Genomic DNA, 17,746 nt, shown 5'->3' on the forward strand with positions numbered 1-17,746 from the left:
CAAAATCTCTTCCTGCAGAATCATACATACACACATTCTTTTCAAACAATGGTTTTTATAAAAAATTAGATTAGGCATAATTTAGAAATGTCGATGTGATTATTATTTTAATATCAGCAGGATTTAATATCATTTTGTATCATATACTGTATATGGACAATTTAACCAGATATATATTTTCCAAATATAATTTATTTAATATAATCTCCCATAACTGATGATTCAAGCTGTTTTTGTAAGTGTAGAGAAGAAAATAATCTGTGAAGAATAATAATGTATGACTATATGATTGTGAATGTGCAGCACTGACAGAATGAGAGATTATGAGTGTTGATTAAACTCTGAGCTAATGAACATACGGCGCTGATTAATATTACTGATACGTCAGCAGATCTCAGTCTAATTAATGATGAAACGACTCAGTCTGAGTGTGAACGGTGAGTCCAGTTCTGTGAGAAAGGATTTCGGGTGAACACTTAAATTAAGCATAAACCTCAAAACATGTGTGTCCAATAATTTCGATCAGTGATGAAGCCAAACCCACTTCTGTTCCTGAAGATTCTCCGACAGCTTCTTCTGTCGCTCCTTTTACTGAAGTACACACACAGTTCTGCACACGAGCGCTTGAGACGATTACACACACTAATCCATCATGACATCATTGCCTGTGTGTGAGTGTGAGTGAGTGTGTGTGTGAGTTTGTGTGTGTGTGTGTGTGTGTGTGTGTGTGTGTGTGTGTGTGTGTGTGTGTGTGTGTGTGTGTGTGTGTGTGTGTGTGTGTGTGTGAGAGTGTGAGTGAGTGAGTGAGTGAGTGAGTGTGTGTGTGAGTAAGTGAGTGTGTGTGTGTGAGTTAGTGTGTGTGTGTGTGTGTGTGTGTGAGTGTGAGTGAGTGAGTGAGTGTGTGTGTGAGTGTGTGAGTGTGTGTGTGAGTTTGTGTGTGTGTGTGTGTGTGTGTGTGTGTGTGTGTGTGTGTGTGTGAGTGTGAGTGAGTGAGTGTGAGTGAGTGTGAGTGTGAGTGTGTGTGTGTGTGTGTGTGTGTGTGTGTGTGTGTGTGTGTGTGTGTGTGTGAGTTAGTGTGTGTGTGTGTGTGTGAGTGTATGTGTGTTGTATCTCTCTATTAGTGTTACTCGATCTTAGTGCTGCGTTTGACACTATCGACCACAACGTTCTTTTAAATAGACTCAAACATTATGTTGGCATTAGTGGAAATGCACTAGCATGGTTTAAATCACACTTATCTGACCGTTATCAGTTTGTAGCAGTAAATGAAGAGATGTCTCATCGATCACAAGTTCAGTATGGCGTACCACAAGGCTCAGTATTAGGACCGCTGCTGTTCACCCCAGTACTGGTACATGCTACCCTCACACACACACACACACACACACACACACACACACACACACACACACACTCTGTACATGCTACCATTAGGAGATATCATTAGTTTTCATTAGTCGTCGGTTAGGAACCTGTGTGTGTGTGTGTGTGTGTGTGTGTGTGTCTGTCTGTGTGTGTGTGTGTGTCTGTGTGTGTTAGTTCATGCGTTCATGACCTCAAGGCTAGATTACTGTAATGCTCTACTGGGTGGTTGCCCTGCTCGCTTAATAAACAAACTACAGCTGGTCCAAAACGCAGCAGCTCGAGTTCTTACCAGAACCAGGAAGTATGACCATATTAGCCCGTTCTGTCAACACTGCACTGGCTCCCTATTAAACATCGCATACATTTTAATATATTGCTGATTACTTACAAAGCACTGAATGGTTTAGCTCCGCAGTGCTTGAGCGAGCTCTTAACGCATTATAGTCCTTCACGTCTATTGCGATCTCAAAACTCTGGCCAGTTGATAATACCTAGAATATCTAAATCGACTGCTGGCGGTAGATCCTTCTCCTATTTAGCACCAAAACTCTGGAACAGCCTTCCTACCATTGTCCGGGAAGCAGACACACTCTGTCAGTTCAAAGCTAGACTAAAGACACATCTCTTTGACCTAGCATACACATAACACATTATAGACTTCTATAATTCAAATCAGTTAAATGGTTATTAGGCTGCATAGATCAGGTCAGCCGGAACCGGGAACACATCCTATAACACCTGATGTACATGTACATCATAAGAAGAATGGCATCTACGCTAATGTTAGTCTTTCTGTTTATTCCGAGGTTTGCTGAAGTCAGCCGTATCCGGGCCGTATCCAGATCAGATGGAGGACCCGTGCCTGGACACGTCCACGATGCATCCCTGCAGTGCCAGCCTCATCAGCCCTGTGAAGGCCTCATCGACACGACAGCCATCGGCACTGATCCTCAACACACTCGTCTCCATACCAGCGAGATGACTCCGACCTCCAACCAGAGGGAACTGGATAATATTCTGAATGTTCTGATCCAATCTGACCTCTGACCTGTAATGCTGCCTGGATCATAATTATACACTGTTCGCTCGTTGGCCAGAGGAGAACTGAGTGAGTGATTGAGTCTGAGTCAGAAGGTTTTCTCCATTCTGTCACTGATGGAGTTTCGGTTCCGTCACTGTCGCCTTTGGCTTTTGTCTCGCTTATTTGGGGACATTTAATATTCAGCAATATTATTGATCTCCTGCACTGACTCCATTATATGAGAACTGAACTGAGCTGGACGATGACATCACTGTTTACTCCAGAGCCGCTATATATATATATATATATATATATATATATATATATATATAACTGAACTAAATTAATAACTTTTTTATTACAGGAAAAATTAAACATCTCTGAGCTTACTTAAGCTGGACTGTGACGCTATTTTCTTCTAGATATATGTGTGTGTGTGTGTGTGTGTGTGTGTGTGGGTGTGTGTGTGAGGATTATGCAGCTCATCTGAGAGGAGGAGCGTCTGTTGTGTCTGTTTGTCTCTCGATCAGCAGTAACAGGACGTCTCCTCTCTCTACCCCTCACACACACACACACACTCAGGCTGGTGATGGAGGTGATGGAGGTTCTGCCGGAGGCCGGAGGAGCTTCACACACCGACGGGTTCAACAGCGAGTGTCTCCTGCCACCGGACACCGACTTCATGATCGGTCAGTGAACAACAAGATCACGAGGAACAACTTCTTCCTAGAGTTTCTGTCTCGTTTTCCAGCACAAACATCTAAGCATTCTTAAATTAAGATACATTTACTGGAGAAGCAGCATGACTGAAGATAGTAAGTCAAAAATGTATGAAAATGAAGTGAGTTTGTGCTTAAAACAAGAACAAATATCAGCCAGTGGAGTCAGAAAATTGATCTTGTTTTTTCTTTGAATTCAGTGTATTTTTCTGACTCCATTGGCAGATATTTTTTCTTGTTTTTAGCATTATGTCACTTAATGTCACAAAAATGTATCAAAATAGGACTCAATATCGTCAGTCATGTTGCTTCTCCAATAAATGATCTTGATTTAAGAATGTTTAGATGTTTGTGCTGGAAAACGAGACCGAAACTCTGAGGAAGAACATCATGTTTTCAGTGTATTAGATTCTCTTCTCTTGTTTTTTTTTAATGCTTAAATTAAATGGAAATATTCCAAATATATCTCAAAATCTATTTATATCACAGGTAGATTTTCAGAAAACTAGGCTGAATATATAAATGTGGTTTTATTTCTCAGGTGAATGTGTGTGTGTGTGTGTGTGTGTGTGTGTGTGTGTGTGTGTGTGTGTGTGTGTGTGTGTGTGTGGGAGGTTCAGATATTTGAACACAAATGATCTTTTCAGTGTTAAAAGTGTCTTTCTTGAGTTGAATGAAGTTTATAAATGTGTGTGAGACAGAAAGAGAGAGACGGATCAGATCACCACATGTCAACCTTCTTCCGGAGACATTAATATCTGTTCAATCTTTTAAAGTGTTTTTTGGTTATATTTGTGGAAAACATCTGTTGTTATTCTGCTTTGATCGCTCTGTTTGACTGTGAAGAGTCTCTGATGTCCAGATCTAAAACGGCGAGTTAATCATGCATCTCTGACACACAGCTGAAGTGTGTGTGTGTGTGTGTGTGTGTGTGTGTGTGTGTGAGTGTGTGTGTGTGTGTGTGTGTGTGTGTGTGTGTTGTGGAGGGAAGGTCAGGGATTTGCTAGTCTTAATTCCTTTCTGAAGTGGGATTATGGCCGATTATAATCCACACACAAACACACTCAGACAATCCATCGATTCTCCAACATCAGCTCCATAGAAGAAAAAACGCTTTGTGAATCATGAGATCATTTAGTTTTAATTCACTAAGTTTTGTTTTACATTTTATAAATTAAACAGGTCGTAAATATACTTTATCACTATAAAATTGAAATAACCAATCTACACGCACCAATGCTACATTTTTCGAAATGCCATAATCATTTGTTAACAAACAAGTATTCATTACTTCAATGAGCTCATTGTTTCTGCATTAAATTATTACATTGTTTAAATTAATCCATTTTTAGCTAACTGTGATTTTGTATATGTACATTTCTGAAATACATAACTTAAGAGAGTTTCCTCTGATAACAGATCACTGTAAATTGTAATATGGACTTTCTGTAAAGCTGCTTTGAAATGATGTGTATTGTGAAAAGCGCTATACAAATAAATGTGAATTCAATTCAATTCAATTGAAATAACCTACTCGACATGATAGTATTATGCAATCATGTATCCCTGGGAACCGGTGTCTGAAACTCTTATCCAATCACGGCAATCCTATTGGCCAGCAACAGCCTATGACATCACTACTAGTGCGACCCAGAAGTATATAAGGGGTGTCTAGAGAACGTCATTGTCAGCGTGTTATCGTCTTCAGGGACTGTTTTGTTTGTACGCTTCAACCTGAAACTAATCCTGGCTTCAGGAAGTGTGTGGATCCGTGTCTGAGATATTTGAACCCTGATGACACACACAACTTGTGCGTTTACTGTTTGGGCGAAGAGCACGCACAATCTGCTCTTGAAGGAATGAAGCTAAAGCGTCTCGATCGCCCCCAGTACTGGTCCCAGTATAGCTCATAAACCCTGAGTCTCGATCGCCCCCAGTACTGGTCCTAGTATAGCTCATAAACCCTGAGTCTCGATCGCACCCAGTACTGGTCCCAGTATAGCTCATAAACCATGAGTCTCGATCGCCCCCAGTACTGGTCCCAGTATAGCTCATAAACCCTGAGTCTCGATCGCCCCCAGTACTGGTCCTAGTATAGCTCATAAACCCTGAGTCTCGATCGCACCCAGTACTGGTCCCAGTATAGCTCATAAACCATGAGTCTCGATCGCCCCCAGTACTGGTCCCAGTATAGCTCATAAACCCTGAGTCTCGATCGCACCGAGTACTGGTCCCAGTACAGCTCATAAAACCTGAGTTGATCGCACCCAGTACTGGTCCCAGTATAGCTCATAAACCCTGAGTCTCGATCGCACCGAGTACTGGTCCCAGTATAGCTCATAAAACCTGAGTTGATCGCACCCAGTACTGGTCCCAGTATAGCTCATAAACCCTGAGTCTCGATTGCACCCAGTACTGGTCCCAGTATAGCTCATAAACTCTGAGTCTCGATCGCCCCCAGTACTGGTCCCAGTACAGCTCATAAACCCTGAGTCTCGATCGCCCCCCAGTACTGGTCCCAGTACAGCTCATAAACCCTGAGTCTCGATAGCCCCCAGTACTGGTCCCAGCATAGCTCATAAACCCTGAGTCTCGATCGCCCCCCAGTGGCTGGTCCCAGTACAGCTCATAAACCCTGAGTCTCGATTGCACCCAGTACTGGTCCCAGTATAGCTCATAAACTCTGAGTCTCAATCGCACCCAGTACTGGTCCCAGTATAGCTCATAAACCCTGAGTCTCGATCGCCCCCAGTACTGGTCCCAGTATAGCTCATAAACCCTGAGTCTCGATCGCCCCCAGTACTGGTCCCAGTAAAGCTCATAAACCCTGAGTCTCGATCGCCCCCCAGTACTGGTCCCAGTAAAGCTCATAAACCCTGAGTCTCGATCGCCCCCAGTACTGGTCCCAGTATAGCTCATAAACCCTGAGTCTCGATCGCCCCCAGTACTGGTCCCAGTATAGCTCATAAACCCTGAATCTTGATCGCCCCCAGTACTGGTCCCAGTACAGCTCATAAACCCTGAGTCTAGCTTCGCACAAAGACTGGAGGTAAACGGCTCCAGCTAGCATACTGCTCCCAATAAGTGACAAAATAACGCCAACGTTTTCGCATTTACATGTTGTGATTTGTATAGTCACAGCGTGAACGAATAACAAGGTCACATGAGACACAACCATCTTTTAACCGTATACATACTGGAAACTATATTCTCAGAAGAAGAAGCACTGTTACTTCTGCGGAGTGATTTACTCCAATTCTGAGCGAACTCGCCTCCTTACACTCACCTCCAGCACTCCGCCTCCTCACACTCACCTCCTCACACTCGCCTCTTCACACACACCTCCTCACACTCGCCTCCTCACCTTATCTAACTATGGGGGATATGGTGAATAAGCCAAAGTCCCAAAAAGTTGAAGTGTTCCTTTAATTTCTACATTTCTATATCTGTTTATTTCACGCGACATAATGAGTTTCTCTGCAGTAAACTGTACTAACCGTTTCTGCGGGAGTGAGTGTGTGTGTGTGTGTGAGAGAGTGAGGGCGGGACCTTGATAACACAACTTCACTTCACGCTCACTACTGCGCAGAATCAGGTCCCAAATCAGCACAAGATTTCAGCGCCATATTACGACTTTGGCGACTTCACTTTTCTTCAATGGAAGAGAGTGAAGGTGCGTTGTCCATCTTTTTTATGGTGCCAACTATGAGTTTTTCCCTTGAGCAAACTCATCTGTGCCAGGCGGTTCGGGTCAGGCAGAGCAGAGACTAGAATCGTGGGGTTTCAGAGGGAGTTTGAGAGAGTTAACCTCTCACGGCCCTCTGTGACTTGTGAGAGTAAGTCTTGTTGTCACTAACACCTCTTTCTCTGCGTGTGTGAAGTGGAGCAGGACAACGGCCCTCCAGTGCTTGTTTCAGACTCTCATCCACAGACAACTGGTTTTGGGCATTTTTACTGTGTGATGAATATAAGCAGCGGCACAACGGCTCATACGCTCATTATCTCCTAATTATGACCAGAAATGGATAAATATTAAGTCAAAAGTCTGCTGTTTAAAACTGTGGCATGCAGGACGAGGCCGAGGGCCGTGAGAGAGCAGCGCGAGGCGGGTGCCGTGATTAATGATGAGCGACACCTGTGAGTGTGACACCTCCTCACACTCGCCTCCTCACACTCGCCTCCTCACACCTGCCTCCTCACACTCGCCTCCTCACACTCGCCTCCTCACACTCGCCTCCTCACACTCGCCTCCTCACACTCGCCTCCAGCACCCCGCCTCCTCACACTCTCCTCCTCACACTCTTCTTCTCACACTCGCCTCCTCACATACTCCTCCTCACACTCGCCTTCTCACACTCGCCTCCAGCACCCCGTCTCCTCACACTCGCCTCCTCACACTCGCCTCCTCACACTCGCCTTCTCACACTCGCCTCCAGCACCCCGCCTCCTCACACTCGCCTCCTCACTCGCTTCCTCATTCGCCTCCTCACACTTGCCTCCTCACACTCTCCTCCTCACACTTGCCTCCAGCACCCCGCCTCCTCACACTCGCCTCCTCACACTCGCCTCCAGCACCCAGCCTCCTCGCACTCGCCTCCTCACACTTGCCTCCAGCACCCCACCTCCTCACACTCGCCTCCAGCACCCCGCCTCCTCACACTCGCCTCCTCACACTAGCCTCCTCACAACCCACCTCCTCACACTCGCCTCCAGCACCCCGCCTCCTCACACTCGCCTCCTCACACTTGCCTCCTCACAACCCACCTCCTCACACTCGCCTCCAGCACCCCGCCTCCTCACACTCACCTCCTCACACTCTCCTCCTCACACTCGTCTCCTCACACTCGTCTCCTCACACTCGCCTCCTCACCCTTGCCTCCTCACACACACCTCCTCACCCTCGCCTCCAGCACCCTGCCTCCTCACACTCGCCTCCTCACACTCACCTCCAGCACCCCGCCTCCTCACACACACCTCCTCACACTCGCCTCCTCACCCTCGCCTCCAGCACCCCGCCTCCTCACACTCGCCTCCTCACACTCACCTCCAGCACCCCGCCTCCTCACACTCGCCTCCTCACACTCGCCTTCTCACACTTGCCCCCAGCACCCCGCCTTCTCACACTTGCCTCCTCACACTCGTCTTCTCGCCTCCAGCACCCTGCCTCCTCACACTCGCCTCCTTACACTCACCTCCAGTACCCTGCCTCCTCACACTCGCCTCCAGCACCCCGCCTCCTCACACTCGCCTCCTCACCCTCGCCTCCAGCACCCTGCCTTCTCACACTCGCCTCCTTACACTCACCTCCAGCACCCCGCCTCCTCACACTCACCTCCAGCACCCCTCCTCCTCACACTCGCCTCCTCACCCTCGCCTCCAGCACCCTGCCTCCTCACACTCGCCTCCTCACACTCACCTCCAGCACCCTGCCTCCTCACACTCGCCTCCTCACACTCACCTCCAGCACCCCTCCTCCTCACACTCACCTCCAGCACCCCTCCTCCTCACACTCGCCTCCTCACACTCACCTCCAGCACCCCTCCTCCTCACACTCACCTCCAGCACCCCTCCTCCTCACACTCACCTCCAGCACCCCTCCTCCTCACCTCCAGCACCCCTCCTCCTCACACTCGCCTCCTCACACTCACCTCCAGCACCCCTCCTCCTCACACTCGCCTCCTCACACTCACCTTCAGCACCCCTCCTCCTCACACTCACCTCCAGCACCCCTCCTCCTTACACTCGCCTCCTCACACTCGCCTCCAGCACCCCTCCTCCTCACACTCGCCTCCTCACACTCACCTTCAGCACCCCTCCTCCTCACACTCACCTCCAGCACCCCTCCTCCTCACACTCGCCTCCTCACACTCACCTCCAGCACCCCTCCTCCTCACACTCACCTCCAGCACCCCTCCTCCTCACACTCACCTCCAGCACCCCTCCTCCTCACCTCCAGCACCCCTCCTCCTCACACTCGCCTCCTCACACTCACCTCCAGCACCCCTCCTCCTCACACTCGCCTCCTCACACTCACCTTCAGCACCCCTCCTCCTCACACTCACCTCCAGCACCCCTCCTCCTCACACTCGCCTCCTCACACTCGCCTCCAGCACCCCTCCTCCTCACACTCGCCTCCTCACACTCACCCTCAGCACCCCTCCTCCTCACACTCACCTCCAGCACCCCTCCTCCTCACACTCGCCTCCTCACACTCACCTTCAGCACCCCTCCTCCTCACACTCGCCTGGTTACTGTCTTAACCAGGAATACTGGAGGATACTCTGGGCTCGAGCTCTGAGCCTCTCCTCGGACAGGAAGCCAAATACACACTACTTTACTCTATCTGATTATTTGTAAGGGTGAACTTAAGTGTGAACGATCAGTGTGTGTGTGTGTGTGTGTGTATGTGTGTGTCAGATGAGCGTTGCTGCTCTCCTCAGTGTGTTGTGAGTGTGTGTGTGTGTTCGTGAGTGTCAGTATAATGATCTGTGTGTGTGTGTGTGTCAGATGAGCGCTGCTCTCCTCAGCTCTGCGATCGCCTCTCTCTCCTGGAGCAGCGAGTCCAGATGCAGGACGATCAGATCCAGCTGTTGAAGATGGCCATGGCAGATGTGCTGAAGAGACTCCACATCTCAGAGGAGCAGACGACCACGCTCGGCAACAGGGCTCCGGTCAAAGGTCAAACACACACACACACACACACACACACACATACATGCCATCAGGACAGAGAAACTGTGACTCTGTTAATGACTAGCTAAAAACATACAGATTACTCCAGTGTGCATATGCTGTACTGTACTGTACTGTGTATGCGCTCCTGTGACTGATGTATGTGTGTGTGTGTGTGTGTGTGTGTGTGTGTGTGTGTGTGTGTGTTTGCGCTCCTGTGACTGATGTGTGTGTGTGTGTGTGTGTGTGTGTGTGTGTGTGTGTGTGTGTTCAGCTTCAGTGGGCCGTGCGGCGTCTCTGGTGTCTCTGAGGAAGAACTCCAGCTCCACTCTTCCCTCCTCTCCTTCATCCAGGACCTGCAGCCCGAGGTCTGGCACAGAGATCAGGTGTGTGTGTGTGTGTGTGTGTGTGTGTTTGTGTGTGTGTGTGTGTGTGTTCAGAGGTCACTGACGCTCTCTCTCCCTGCAGGACGCCTGCCTCCAGCGTTAGAGACCCGACGGCTAAAGCTCGACCGACCGGCAGGATCCTGCAGGAGACGTGAGTAAAACAGCTGGTGTCCCCGACAGCAACACAGTGTCGGCCCAGATCCGGCCCAGATCCGGCACATGTGGATTCAGTGCGCACCAGATGTGGGCCGACACTGTGTTGCTGTCTGGGGTGTAGAAGCTCCTGCGGTGATGAATGAGTAACACCTCTCTCTTCACACAGCAAACCAAAGGAAGCGAGTGCATCAGGTGAGACAAGCACATCAAGAGGAATTATTACATGTTATTATTATACGTGTTATTTTGTTGTAAAATAATCTTAAACTTAAACAACACAGTTGCAAAAACTAATTCCAGCTGATAAAACGACACTATTGTCTTCTATTGTATTGAATCTGAATGTCAAGACACCTTTATTAATACAGCGCTTTTTACAACACAGTGTTTCAAAGCGGCTTTACAGAGATAACAGGAAAATAATGCAACAAAGTTTGTTTCCAGAAGAAAGTAGCGTCACAGTCCAGCTTAAGTAAGTTCAGAGATGGTTTATTTTTCCTGTAATAAAAAAGTTATTAATTTAGTTCAGTTATATATATATATATATATATATATATATATATATATAGCGGCTCTGGAGTAAACAGTGATGTCATCGTCCAGCTCAGTTCAGTTCTCATATAATGGAGTCAGTGCAGGAGATCAATAATATTGCTGAATATTAAATGTCCCCAAATAAGCGAGACAAAAGCCAAAGGCGACAGTGACGGAACCGAAACTCCATCAGTGACAGAATGGAGAAAACCTTCTGACTCAGACTCAATCACTCACTCAGTTCTCCTCTGGCCAACGAGCGAACAGTGTATAATTATGATCCAGGCAGCATTACAGGTCAGAGGTCAGATTGGATCAGAACATTCAGAATATTATCGCAGGTCCGCCATCTGATCTGGATCTGGCTGACCTGATCTATGCAGCCTAATAATCATTTAACTGATTTGAATTATAGAAGTCTATAATGTATTATGTGTATGCTAGGTCAAAGAGATGTGTCTTTAGTCTGGCTTTGAACTGACAGAGTGTGTCTGCTTCCCGGACAATGGTAGGAAGACTGTTCCAGAGTTTTGGTGCTAAATAGGAGAAGGATCTGCCGCCAGCAGTCGATTTAGATATTCTAGGTATTATCAACTGGCCAGAGTTTTGAGATCGCAATAGCCGTGAAGGACTATAATGCGTTAAGAGCTCGCTCAAGCACTGCGGAGCTAAACCATTCAGTGCTTTGTAAGTAATCAGCAATATATTAAAATGTATACGATGTTTAATAGGGAGCCAGTGCAGTTTTGACAGAACTGGGCTAATATGGTCATACTTCCTGGTTCTGGTAAGAACTCGAGCTGCTGCGTTTTGGACCAGCTGTAGTTTGTTTATTAAGCGTGCAGGGCAACCACCCAGTAGAGCATTACAGTAATCTAGCCTTGAGGTCATGAACGCATGAACTAACTGTTCCGCATTTGTCAATGAGAGCATATGGCGTAATTTAGATATATTTTTAAGATGGAAGAATGCGATTTTACAGATACTAGACACGTGACTTTCAAATGAAATTTTGGTATCAAAGAGCACACACACACACACACACACACACACACACACACACACACACTCAGGTTCCTAACCGACGAATGTGAAGTTCGCTTCATTGATTCTGTTATTTCCCTGTATATTACTGTGAAGCCGCTTTTACTGGGTTATTATAGTTAACTAAAACTCAAACCATTAAAAACATTTCTGTTTCTTGGAATAAAATGAGGATACACCAACATAAAATAAAATATGGAAACCTTTGACCTATTTTTGTCTCAGTCTGTTGCAAAGGAAACATTTCCTATTTTCATTAAGTTTAACTTTATGTACTAAAATAACTAAAACTGAATTTAAAAAGAAAAAAACATAAAAATGACAAAAACAGCTAAATTTCTGTTTTTCTGAATTGCTGAAACACATTTCTCGAAACCATCGCCCACTTTCTCACACTTGCAACATTAATGGTTTCATGATTAATTCTGATTATTTTATCTCTCTCTGTTTCTGTCCGTCAGGCTCCAGGCGTGTCACTCACTGCAAAGGTAGGTCTCATCCCACTCCATACAATAATAACTATTATGTAACTTTTGTCCCTCTAGCGGTTAAAAAGCGAAACTGCATGCATTCAGCGGAAGAACTGTTACAGCATTTCAGATCACGCAGTTCTCGCCGTCTAAAGCCAAGCTGATGTTGATTCTTGTTTTATTACGAGCTCGTTCTCTTTTCTCCAGCACACACTCCTCTGTTCACACACACACACACACACACACACACACACACACACACACACACACACACACACACACACACAGGATCTGATGTTGATTCTTGTTTTATTACAAGCTCTGTCTTGTTCTCTTTTCTTCAGCACACACTCCTCTGTTCACACACACGCACGCACACACACACACACACACACACACACACACACACACAGGATCTGATGTTGATTCTTGTTTTATTACGAGCTCTGCCTCGTTTGGCGTTTGATTAAAACGAATGATTCTCCGTAGGGTGGAGATTTAGAGGCTCCATGTCAACCTTTCTCTTTCTCTTGTTGTGACAACTAACCTCTAACACACACACACACACACACACTCAACTAAGCACTCAAAGCATCCAGAGCAATTTTACTCTATTAACGTTTATTTTTTTATTTTTGCGTGTACGCAATATTCCCCGAAAACCATCCCGTCAGCTCTACTATAGACCCCTTTTCAGTTGGTAAACGTTTGGAGTGGGCGGGGCTTAGCTGGAGGCAGAACGATCCCTCTGGCCGCTTCACTAACGCTAGTGTGCAAGTTTTGTTAGCTTGTTTTTTAACAATGACTGGAGAAAATCCGATTTTATCTAAATGTGCAAGGTCACTCACTGTCCAGGAACACGATTGTTATTTGCAAAAGTTAATTTTAACGGACATCCCTGATTGGCTGACCCGGCGTACACGCTCAGTCAATGGATGGACGATCTGACAGGATTAGCGTCAACGCTCCCTCCGGCTGAGTGGCCTGACTTCTACACCCGATAGAGAAACCGAGGGTAAAGAGAAACTGAGGGCATATACATATTTAGATGCCTGTAACTGCACTAAATGGTCACGTGACTTGTGTGGTAAGCCTACGATCCGCAGTTCCAGAGCCAGCGCCAAGCCCAGACAGAAGACGACAATGTAAAGAGTGACATTATGGTGCAATTATGATGATGTGAATATTTTCCAGAAATAAGAATTCCAGATACAGCATATTCATTTTTTAACTATGTATTTGATACGGTGGTCGAGAGGTGCAAAACAGATCACAATTACAAAAACAAAATAACAATTCAGAAAACACAACGACATTTCAGAAAAAACGGAAAAGGTAGGTATATTTTGAGAATGACGTACTTATCGCTGAATGGACGAGACACCTGTCAATCAAGCCAGAACCGGAATCAAGCATAGACTGTAAAAAATATGGACAAAGCGTCTGTGACGTCACCCATAGACTTTCTGAAGAACGGGTTTGAAGCCGTTTATGGGCGGCGCCATCTTGGAAAATCTTGGGAATTCCTAACCCCGCCCACCTTCTAACGCAGCGCGCGTCACCCCGCCCACCTTCACTCAGCTCGCATGCTACTCCGGTCATCTTTGTGTATATTTCAGGCAACGAAATATGTTATAAAACACCATACTAACTCTTTTCGTTTTCATTTAAAGAAATCTTAAACATTATAGCCACACAAATGTGGTTCAGGCAACGCATATTGATTACATTCAATTGCACATAACGTTTGCCTATTTATGAAAAAAAAATATATATATATATAAAACACAAACCTGCCTCTTTTTATTTTAAATATAATATAAAAATATTAAACATTTTATGGTCCAGGCAATATGTGCCTATATTTTATAACTAAATACGATCTAAACTAACGAGTTAGAAAAAAATTCACCCCCCTCACAGTTGTCAGGCACTCGGAACCTATCGAAAAATACAATAAAAGTCCATGGGACCAACTTGTAAAAACATGAATTTATGCTGTGAAAACGGACATTTTAACATGGGGGCTATGGACATTTGCTCCCTTTTGGGACCTGCCCCTAGCGGATTTTCGATGTATTGCAGTTTTTCGCACTTCCGGGTAGGCTTCATTTTTCAGATCAGAATGTTGCCGCTTGGAATCAAGCGAAACTGTCTGGAAGTGCCGGTAGAAACAAATCGTACCCATCAGCGTGCCATGGAGCAAAGTTCGGTCCCGTGGAGTGACAGGGACGCCTAACGAATCTACGACGTGTCCTTGTTCTGTCCCTGGAGGGTCGAGTTCTTGCAGCAGCCGCATGTGTCATCACGTTTAACACGCAACTTCTGCAGAAGTAACGTTACTAACCACATTGTCCGGTAGCCGAACATCTGTCCTGGTCGACGCAGTTTTTAATGTCGTGGTATGTCGAAAAATGAAATGAAAGAGAGCATTGCAGTGATGGCTTCTTTGTTGGTGTATTTACTCAGAATGAAGCATAAGAGAATATGCATAACAAAAGCTCAAAACATACATTCTCAACATGTATATCACTTTTTTTTTTAAAGTAGACATAAGTGACTTTAAACATTGCATCACACTAGAAGGAAAAATATGATCAACAAGCTATTTAGCACTCTCTCTGCTCAGTTCTCATGCTCCAGCCCCAGGACGGCGTGTGGCAGCTGGTAGTAACACTCTAATCTCATGCTTTTTACAAACAAAATAAGACTGAAACAACATCATGTACTCTCATACACTCAAATAACATCGACATAATGACCAGTTATAATGAGTATCGGGCTATTGCGCTAATCGCGAAACACTCATGCTAACCATGTGCTCAGGCATACTAAACTCATGACACACTATTAATATAGTAAATATTATGTGGTATGTCGCCAGCATGTCCACAATCACGGCACATGAATGTCCTTCTTCAGAGTAAAGTTTAATGTGTTCTATTTTCGCATCGCAAAACAAAGTTGATCACAAATTTCTTGATTGACAGGTGTCTCGTCCAATCAGTGATAAGTACGTCATTCTCAAAATATACCTACCTTTTCCGTTTTGTATGAATTGTCGTTGTGTTTTCTGAAATGTCGTTGTGTTTTCTGAATTGTTATTTTGTTTTGCACCTCTCGGCCACCGTAGATTACCCTTTCTTATCAGGTTCTTCAAAAAGTCCAGTCACAATCAAGACAATGTATACAATCATAGATGATTCACAAATAATCACAATCATTTAAAAAACATTATGCGATAAAATGTCAAATTAGAGCCTGTACTCCGTCGATTCTTGCACCCAACAACACAACAAGAGGAGATTTAATAACAATAATAATAATTTAAGCTCATTAGTATGTAGCCGAATCCGCGCTGGTTTGTGTGGGCCGCCTCCAGTTGTCCGTTTGTTCTGCCTCCAGCTAACGCCCTGACGCAACTGTGACGCCGGCTCGACACTGGTCTATATAAACACTGATAACAGGCTTACCGTAGTGAATCAGGGCACGACACACACACACACACACACACACACACACACACACACACATGTCTGGTTCACTATCTTTGTGGGGACTCTCCATAGACGTAATGGTTTTTATACCGTACAAACTGTATATTCTGTCCCCTTACACTAACCCTACCCCTAAACCTACCCATCACACACACACACACACACACACACACACACACACACACACACACACACACACACACTAACCCTACCCCTAAACCTCCCCATCACAGGAAACTTTCTGCATTTTTACTTTCTCAAAACAACTCATCCTGTGTGATTTATAAGCCTTTTGAAAAGTGGGGACCGCTGGCTGGTCAGTGTAGGTGATCTCAGGTTTTACTATTCTTATGGGGACATTTGGTCCCCACAATGTAATATAAACAAGGGCACACACACACACACACACACACACACACACACACACACACACACAGCTGTGGTGATTAACTGACTTGGACACAGATCACAGAATACTAGAGGCACATCAAGACTAGATTCTGTTCTCGATGATCGGCTCTCTCTTAATGCTTTCTCTCTCTGTTCGTCTCCTCTTCCTCTTCCTCCTCTCCTCTTCCTCCTCTCCTCTTCCTCATCTCTTCCTCATCTCCTCTTCCTCTTCCTCCTCTCCTCTTCCTCATCTCTTCCTCATCTCCTCTTCCTCCTCTCCTCTTCCTCATCTCTTCCTCATCTCCTCTTCCTCTTCCTCCTCTCCTCTTCCTCTTCTCCTCTTCCTCATCTCCTCTTCCTCTTCCTCCTCTCCTCTTCCTCATCTCTTCCTCATCTCCTCTTCCTCTTCCTCCTCTCCTCTTCCTCATCTCCTCTTCCTCTTCCTCCTCTCCTCTTCCTCTTCCTCATCTCCTCTTCCTCTTCCTCCTCTCCTCTTCCTCTTCCTCATCTCCTCTTCCTCTTCCTCTTCTCCTCTTCCTCATCTCCTCTTCCTCTTCCTCCTCTCCTCTTCCTCATCTCTTCCTCATCTCCTCTTCCTCTTCCTCCTCTCCTCTTCCTCTTCTCCTCTTCCTCATCTCCTCTTCCTCTTCCTCCTCTCCTCTTCCTCTTCCTCATCTCTTCCTCATCTCCTCCTCATCTCCTCTTCCTCTTCCTCCTGTCCTCTTCCTCTTCTCCTCTTCCTCATCTCCTCTTCCTCTTCCTCCTCTCCTCTTCCTCTTCTCCTCTTCCTCCTCTCCTCTTCCTCTTCTCCTATTCCTCATCTCCTCTTCCTCCTCTCCTCTTCCTCTTCCTCATCTCCTCTTCCTCTTCCTCTTCCTCATCTCCTCTTCCTCTTCTCTTCCTCATTTCCTCTTCCTCTTCTCCTCTTCCTCTTCCTCCTCTCCTCTTCCTCATCTTCTCTTCCTCTTCCTCATCTTCTCTTCCTCATCTTCTCTTCCTCTTCCTCATCTTCTCTTCCTCATCTGCCCACTTGATTTAGTGACTCTGCAGATGTACCTGGTGCCGCTGGGAAGAAGGACTGGGTCAGCTGAGGTGTGTGAGGTGTGTGAGCCTGTAGATCAGAGCAGAAGCCCAGCGTTGACTGCACTCGCCCAGAAGAAGAAGAGCTCGTGTCTGAACTACAGGAGACCAGTCAAACCAGTCAAACCAGCCAGTCAATACTTCCAGATCTGCTACTGACAGAAACACTCGCTCACAAACACCTGATCTGACTGACTGATGTTAGCATTGTTCGCTTATTTTCTGGAGAATGACAACGTTTTTGGTGCAGAATTACAATAAAATCTGTTTCATATTATGGTCAATTCTGACTCTATGAACTGCACACATTTATGCCATAGATCTATAACAGCTGAGCTCCTGACTGCCCTCTGCTGGTCCACTGAGAGGATTCAGATGAGTTTTATCCCGTTTAAATCCCGTCTGGCCCAGA

General features: G+C 45.9%; 1 protein-coding gene across 2 annotated transcripts; it reads left to right on the top strand.

Moving 5' to 3' along the window:
- Positions 1-2,954: 2,954 nt before the first annotated feature.
- LOC308698073 (echinoderm microtubule-associated protein-like 1) lies at positions 2,955-17,616 on the top strand. Of its 2 annotated transcripts, none has more exons than XM_081377913.1 (7): positions 2,955-3,075; positions 9,613-9,783; positions 10,052-10,163; positions 10,246-10,314; positions 10,486-10,511; positions 12,359-12,385; positions 17,305-17,616. In XM_081377913.1, exons 1-7 carry the CDS (start codon positions 2,976-2,978, stop codon positions 17,343-17,345), a joined length of 546 nt encoding a protein of 181 aa, XP_081234039.1. In that variant the 5' UTR covers positions 2,955-2,975; the 3' UTR covers positions 17,346-17,616. The 2 variants fall into 2 exon arrangements, with proteins under 2 accessions (XP_081234039.1, XP_081234038.1); XM_081377912.1 differs by having other exon boundaries at positions 2,965-3,075; positions 17,294-17,613.
- The last annotated feature ends 130 nt before the right edge of the window (positions 17,617-17,746 follow it).

The sequence above is a fragment of the Scardinius erythrophthalmus genome, assembly GCF_964197995.2.
Source record: "Scardinius erythrophthalmus genome assembly, chromosome: 11".
NCBI classification, from domain to species: Eukaryota; Metazoa; Chordata; class Actinopteri; order Cypriniformes; family Leuciscidae; genus Scardinius; species Scardinius erythrophthalmus.

Excerpts from the sequence above, each read along its gene's own strand:
- LOC308698073 (XM_081377912.1), top strand. The coding sequence starts at position 2,976 with ATGGAGGTGATGGAGGTTCTGCCGGAGGCCGGAGGAGCTTCACACACC. Across the intron at positions 10,315-10,485 it reads GGCAGGATCCTGCAGGAGAC|CAAACCAAAGGAAGCGAGTG; the intron begins GTGAGTAAAACA and ends CTCTTCACACAG. Across the intron at positions 10,512-12,358 it reads AAAGGAAGCGAGTGCATCAG|GCTCCAGGCGTGTCACTCAC; the intron begins GTGAGACAAGCA and ends TCTGTCCGTCAG.